At 38.1% G+C, this 7,763-nt stretch overlaps 1 protein-coding gene across 2 annotated transcripts in view; it reads left to right on the top strand.

The window, feature by feature from the left end:
• The first annotated feature begins 33 nt into the window (after window positions 1-33).
• Window positions 34-7,763, top strand: part of Lrrc28 (leucine rich repeat containing 28) — a 112,992-nt gene continuing 105,262 nt past the window's right edge. Inside the window, exons 1-2 of one of the 2 annotated variants that reach the window (XM_010607854.3) lie at window positions 34-469; window positions 3,721-3,948. In XM_010607854.3, coding sequence (XP_010606156.1) covers window positions 3,757-3,948 — 192 coding nt within the window. In that variant the 5' untranslated portion in view covers window positions 34-469; window positions 3,721-3,756. The remainder of the gene's footprint in view (window positions 470-3,720; window positions 3,949-7,763) is intronic. The other variant, XM_010607855.3, reaches the window with a different exon arrangement.

Here is a 7,763-nt window from a genome sequence, read left to right as displayed (position 1 = left end):
CCGGGTCGCGGCGGGGCCCTCCACACCCTTGAAATCGGCAGGCCGCGACGAGTGGGAGCCCGGGCAGTCGGGCCTCACCCTACGCGGCCCCTCGCCCTGAGACCCCAGTAACCCCTGTGATCCCTGCCCGAGATCGCAGCTTCCGGCGTAACGACCTTAGCGCCTGCGAGCTCGGGTGTTTGCGTGAGACTTGTAGCGTGCTCCACTACTACGAAAATTACCTTGTCACGAGTGCTTTTAACGTGCAGTTTGTAATTCCCTGATCTCCCAAGTTAGGAAATTGGAGTGGGTAATCTGTCTATGTACGGGGAAGTCAGGATATGGGACTCTTCCTATAAAATATTCCTTATAATGCGCGGAATTTTCTTAAAGTGGGAGTTTAAAAAAAAAAAAAGATCGACGTTCACCCGTCCGAAACTCCTGTGGAGGTGCAGCTGTCTTCACCAATTGCTGTAACTACAGACCCGAGGTAGTGAAGGGGAGGGGGGAACAAAATGATTCTGTGAACTGCTGTCTCTTGCCAGTGAAAACCTAACGGGTATTGTTGATTATTGGCATTATTGATTTCATTTGTATAGATTTCAGCCTGTCTTTGTAGCTAGATGCGTTTAAACGGGGGCTTTTCTTTGTACTGATGTATCTCCCAGTCTTTGTAGCAGGATGTATTTCACCAAGGTATAATGTTTTTGAGGCAGCCGATCCCAGCCACGGCATTCAGAAGGAAAGCTGCCAGGTTAGAGTGAATTTTTTCACGGAATCTTTCATCCGTGAATGTGGATTTTGGATATAGTTTGACTTTACAGAGCAGTGTCTTCAGTGTTTGCGAGCTTTGTCCGTGAAGCGCTGGCTTCGTTGAAGTGATTGACCGGCTCCACTGAGGGCCGGTGCAGGCTTTGCTGGGAGGCCACTTGTGTTGAAATTCTGCAGTTGCCTTCTGAGAAACTCATGCATAAAGTGCACTAAGTAATTTCGGTGCATGGCTCTGAGGACTGGAGTGGCATAGGCTATGTAGCAATAGCAAGTTTATGATCTTGACGCGGGTGAACGAAAAGGCAACCTCCAAAGGCAGCCTCCCAACGTTATTCCACAGATTGGAATTTCATCCTCCATTCACTGACCGTTTGAAGTCTTAGTTTGAAGTCTTACTTCCCACTTATCGGGGATCAAACCCAGAGCCTTCCTGATGAGCTACATTCTCGGCACATTATTTATTTTTTATTTTGAGACACAGTCTCACTAAGTTGCTTGGGCTGGGTTTGATCTCGCAATCCTCCTGCCTCAGCCACCTGGACAGCTGGGATTATAGGCGTTCACCAGCACTCTCAGCCTGAAGGTTTGTTTTTGGATACTGTGCTAGGTATTTGAGCAGGAAGAAAGCAGCAAAAGCTCTGCCCTCAAGATTTTATAGGTTCTTGGCTAGACTGACAATAAACAACTACACTCACACATGTACAGATCACAAATTTTGCAGAGTCTTGTGAAGAAAAACACACAGCTGGGTTGCTCTGAAAGAATAGCAGAATAGCTTGAGATAAGGAAGTGGTTTTCATGTTGAAACCTAGAGGAGGATGAAACAGTGCTTTTCCCCTTCAAAAGAGAGCAGCACGCGCTGAGGAGTTTGGTAGTTCCTAAAATTGAAAGCCTGAACGAGTGATAACTTCTGCCTGGTGAAAAGCCAGGGAGAGTCCTGCATTTGAGGCTGGGGAAGTGGATCGGGCCTGATGGTGAGGAGTCTGGAAGGCCTGGTAAGGATTTGATTTTCTGAATAAGAAGCTTCTGTAAGGTGTGTCCCTGAGAGCCAGGTGCAATGTCAAATGTGCTGCTGTGATGAGTGTATTAGAAGGGACACTGGGAGACCAGCCATACAGGGGCCCAGGCAGATGATAACGGCTTCTGATTTTGGCAGATGGAGTGATGTGGGTAGAACTGAGATGTATTTTGGAAGTGGAAACCACTAGCCCTTTGATAAGGTGGAGATGTGGATGAAGGAGAGGATGGAACTATTCATGACTTCCAAATTTCAGGCCTGAGCTGGATGGATAGAAATGTGCTTTGTCCTCCAATATACTAAGAGTGGGTTCAGACTGGCTTGGTTCAGACTGGTGATAAAAATTAATGGCTCTCTGTGAATGATTAAATTAGTTAATGCGTGTGGAACATTTAAACTGCTTTTAGTTTACTACATCAATGAGTAATTAACCTGGAAAGCTTCACTCTCCACACAGAATCATTGATGCTGGTTATCTTCTAATTCCTTTCATTTTTAAGAGACAAAATATCAAAAGATAGGTCACATAATATGTCTCAATGTGTCTGATAAATCAGTGAGTAGGTGGAATAGATATGATAAAATTATGTTGCATTGACAATATTACTGAACACTTCATATTCTTTTCCTTTTTTTGGTTCCAGGGATTGAACTCGGGTCCTTGTGCTTGCAAGGCAGGTGGTGGAACCACTGAACTAAATTCCCGGCCATTCTTTTCCTTTTTATATAAATTGGAAAGTATGGCCTTATTAGGTAGAAATTAGAATTTGGAAATAGTAGAAAGTAACCCAAAAGTTACAAAACTCTGCTTGTTGAAAGCTTTGGAATTAATTCTCAGTGAAAATTGTCTTCTTAAAGAAAAAAAAATTCTTTAAAATGTACTGTACTTTTTTTTACCACCGCACCCCCACCCCAAATAGAGAGTTTTGGAACATGCCCAAAAAACAGATCAGAATCTTTGAGGGAAGCTTAACTTTGTAGTTGTTTTAGCATTTCTTCAGTATCTCGTAGAATCTTGTGAGTCAGTGCCTATAAAGAACCCACACTTTGGAAGCTCTTGGGCCTGGTGTCAAAAGTTTGCTTTTAGTTTCTTTTGCGTTGTTCTACCATGGCACATTAAAGAAGCCTGAAGTCTGGTTCTTCTTGTGTTAAGTAATGGTGAAGTTTGTTTCAGCTCTGTGCTTAGTGGGTAGGATGTCAAATGCTACTTTTTTTTTTCCTGGCCTTGCCAATCTTGTAGCTAGAGGAAAATTTAAAATAATTTATACTGAACTCAGGCTTTTCATACATTAATTACTAAGTCCATTTTATGTCTAAGCTGATACACAGAGGGATTTAATGGAATAATACAGGATTCTGGTTTCCTAGTGCAGTGTCTCTTTTTTTACTGGAATAACTTGAAATGATAAAACTGGGTGACTTTGGACCTATTTCTTTGCTACTTCTGGTAACTTGCAAAGCTAAAAAGAAAAAGATAAATAAGGTGGAACATAGGACAGAATTTAGATATTAGGAAGTAATGGAAACTAAGCTGTTAATGACCTAAATAGAAATAATGCATATTTTAATAACCTTAAATACAAAATGGGATAACAAGATGAAAATGGGGCTTGCAGCATTTGATTTTTTAAGCTTTTCCTTTGGTTGCATGTTGTAGAACTTGTCTCTGTTTTCTTGGGCAGATTCCTCCCTCAAGTTCAGAAAGTGTTTTTCCATTAGGACTGTTTCTGATGAGTAGTAAATATAGCTTAATCAGGGTATTTTTCACTAAGTTTACTTTAGCCTCCTAAATATATGTGACAATTTTAGTTGCTTTAAATGAAAACTGTAGGCTAGAAGGTAAAAGTATCTTTTCAGTGTCTGAATATATGTAGCTCTGTATGTGAGTAGGTTTTATTGGCACTGCCAGTGAGAAGTCTTACAATGATTGCCGTTTGTTACTCTCTTTCTAGCAATGGACCGGTTTTGATAAGATGTAATATTCCAGCATGCCTGACGGAATATGTTCAGTCATGGCTTCCGAACTTTGCAAGACGATTTCTGTGGCAAGGCTTGAAAAGCACAAGAATTTGTTCTTAAATTACAGAAACCTGCACCATTTCCCACTGGAGTTACTGAAAGGTGAAGGATTACAGTACTTGGAGAGACTCTATATGAAAAGGAACTCCCTGACAACCTTGGTATAGTATTATATTCCATTTGAAACTATCGTTTATAAATGTGGTCCTGACAAAGATGTATTTCACTTACCCTGAGATATTCAAACCAAGACGTATAGCCCTTCCTGTTATACGCACAAGTCAATACGTAAAGATTAGCTGGGAATTCATCATCTGAGTCCCTGCAGTTACGAGGTTACAGGAGAAGTTATGTAGGAAACCAAAATACTTATTAATATACCACTTAGAAAATTAATCCCCAGTCAAAAACCCCACTTCATTTAGCATGTGCATCTATCCTGGCTGTGTATCCTTTGTGTTTTAAGCTTTCTGTGAGATTTCTGAATGTTAAAATGCCCAACAGACTGGTTAAAAATGTGTGTAGGAGGGCTGGGGATTTAGCTGTGGTTCCAGCATTGCAAGGACAAGGTACCCGAGTTCGATCCCCAGTACCAAAAGAAGAAAGTATGTAGGGAGAATAGCCCTATTAGATGATTTTGACTTATAGGAATTAAAAGGAATGATTTGAAGATTTTGGGAAAGCTTAGTGAAGTCTTTGGATATTAACAAAACAAATAAAAACCTTTGTGCTTGCCCTGTGAAAATCAAAATTATTTTGAATTGGACTTCTATACAAATTTTTGGAAAAAAAATTTGCTATAGAAGCAACATGCCCTAAGAATAATTTTCATTATAACCTAATTTGTATTACATATGAAATAAAGAAAGTACTTAAACTTTTTTCCAAGAGAATTTCCTAATCCAGCTTTTATTCCCACTGCTTACTATAAAATTTGATCTTTATTTTGAAAGAATTTGTTTACTATGGCCCTTTCTAGTTATCACTTAACTCCCTTTGAATTTTGTACTTAAATTCTAGTTCTTACTCATTTTAGATGATTTATGGCACGTTGGATTCTTTTGGTGACTTGACCCTTTGTTATTCCCGTCACTGTATTGGACTCTCCTAAATATCTGGAAAGTGTATCCTGTTGGTTTTATATAAATAGCATATGTTCCTGGAAAAGTCTTTTAATCTGTGAGTAGGTAGAAAGCACGATCAAGTTTATCTTTGCTGTATCTGGAAATAAATGGATGCATAGCTTGTATTTTTAGCATTTGGCAGATTGTTACATATGTTGAATATATACATTTTAAAATTAGATTTGCAGTGTTTGAACTTGGAAAAAAATATATATTTATATGAATCCACTTTTGCAAAATCACTGTTACATGATACAAAAGCATATTTACCTAAAGTTTTTTAACCCTCTGGGGAGGAGATAGTGTAAGAAATATTTTGTCAAGTATGACAGCAGATTTTCCCATGTTCTTTGTGAACAAAAGAGTTGTTAGTAAATTACTTAACTCTCAGTCATACCTCAATAGAGTAAAATTTGTGCGAGTAAATTAACCTTTTCTTATAAAAGTTAAACTTGGTCTGTGACAGTTTTTCACCTGCAGTTTTCTCTTTTTTTGGTACTGGGAATTAAACACAGAATTTTGCGCTTGCCAGGCAGGCACAGTGCCACTGAGCTACATCCCTGTCCCCTGAACTTTTCTATTTGTGAAAATATCTAAGTGCTGCACAATTAGATATTTTTAATGGCTCATAGAATACATTTGAAGTTCATGCTTTGCTGCCTTTTTAATCATCAAAGATTAAATGGTTGTGCATGTTTATGATACAAAGTGCATTTCATTTTAATTGCTTTCTCTTAGCAGTTAAAACATTTGATTCATATGTATCAAAGAACTTTATGAACTGTAAAGTGCAGTGCAGATGGCAAGAATAGGAGCAGTCATCCCATTCTCTGTTTATAGTATCTGATATAAAGACTATGCAAGCTTACTGCATAGTTTCTGAAAGCAGATGAAACAATACTTGTCCTAGAGTGTTCTGAACTAATGACCCTTTCAGCTTTTAGAGTATTTTCTGGCGTTAAAGATAAAATATAGTTCCTATAGGAGGTTTAGTTTTTGGGATTTGACTTATTATCCAAAGAGAGGGGGCGTTATTAGAAGTATGTAGTGTCTCAAACACAGTGTGGATTGATTGGACTTTTACTGTATTTTTCACCGCTTGGGAACCTGCCATTCGTTTTCCTGTTGTTTTTACTGTCTCATGTTAGCTTTGTTTCATTATGTGAAATGCCTTCTCCTTCATTTCTCCTCCTTTTCTCCCCCACCCCTCACCATATGAAGCCTCTCGGTGAGAGGAGTAGTCACCAGAGTACAGTTTTCACCTTGCTTGTGCAGTATAGTAGCTCATCTTTGTAGGGTGATTGTATGTCAGATGTTCAGAATTTGAGGACTGGCCCTATTTAGAACTGAAGCACAGGAAAAAAATAATCTTTTTTCATCACCAAAATTGATTTAATCCTGCCACGTGTCAGGCAATCCAGAGGAATAAATTGAATGAATAAATGACAGAAACTTACTGCCCACGGTTCTGGAGACTGGAACTCCACCAAGACTTGGAAAGCACCAAGAGGCTTGCGCATTTGGAGTGTAATGAGGACCAGCTTCCTGGTTCACACATGTCACTTTCTCTTCCTGTCCTCGCATGTTTGGATGGACAAGGGATCTCCCTTGAGCCTGTTCCATAAGGACACTAACCCCATTCGTGAGAGCTCTTCCTTCATGACCTAATCACTTCCCAAAGGCCTCAAGCTTCCCTATTCCATCACCTTGGGGATGAGGATCTCAACATGAATTTGGAGATGGACATAAATATTCAAGGCGTACCATCTCCCATGTGCTTGGGTTAATGTAACTATCTACTCTACATCTCTTTCTATATTTTTCTCTTTTGTAAAAAAGAGAATCATTATATATAATTTTTCTACCAATTTATTTTTTTCATTTCATGATATTATCCCACTGACTTGTAGGCTGGTAGATAGACATCTCTTCTTGTATATATGTGCATGGATTTAGGATAGTCAAAGGAAAGATTGCTAAGTCAAAGCATAGATACAGTTTTACATTTTAGAACACTTTAAACAGTATTTTTTTTCATTATTCTCTATTTATATAGCTGAGAAACCTTTAAACATTTACAAAACCTAATGTGAGCTGATGGATGTAGAATCCAGTTATATAGTTAGTGTGCGAATCAGAAATAGGAAATGTTATGATTTTGGTTCCTAACCTTAGAAAATATTCTAAACTTTTTTCTATAATTATTTTAAAGGAAAGTCAAGAATTATTAAGTTCCTGATCTTTGAGCTAGTTACAAGATGAATAAGTGCCTAGGAGTAACACAGGGCTTGTGTTCGTCATGTAACACATAGTCACATAGTTACTGAATGAATAAACAAAGGAATATAAAGTAGAATCATCTAAAGACTCTAAAGAGTTCTAGAGTCTCAGCCTTCAAAAGTGGAGCTATATATCTTGAGTTCTGCGTCCCTCATGTCTGGCCTACTGCCTAACATTTGCAGGACATGTAACTTAATTCTGTATAGCAGAAGGTTTGTTTTTTTTTTATTATAGAAGGTTTCTTTTTTACGAAAAAATGAAACAAAATTTTATAACAATAATAAGAGAATAGCAATAGTTAATACACTGTATATCAGTGTCTTCAAAGTAGTTACTGAGAGTATGACATAGACCAAAACGATTCTTAGAAAGAAGAAAGATAGCACAAATGTTTGTTTTTAATGAACAAAGATAAACTGGTAGTATAAGTGAAACAAATTAGCATATACATGAAAATATTTTTGAAACAATGGGATATGTAATTTGGGATGGTAGAACATAATGATTTATGTGAAGTAAGTCAGACACATAAGCTTAAATACTACATGGTTTTCTTATATGAGTATATATAT

This window comes from Fukomys damarensis, unplaced genomic scaffold (assembly GCF_012274545.1).
Source record: "Fukomys damarensis isolate Sample0158 unplaced genomic scaffold, DMR_v1.0_HiC HiC_scaffold_7, whole genome shotgun sequence".
NCBI lineage: Eukaryota > Metazoa > Chordata > Mammalia > Rodentia > Bathyergidae > Fukomys > Fukomys damarensis.
The sequence above is the reverse complement of the archived record's forward strand: the minus strand, read 5'-3'. Positions and strand labels throughout refer to the sequence as shown.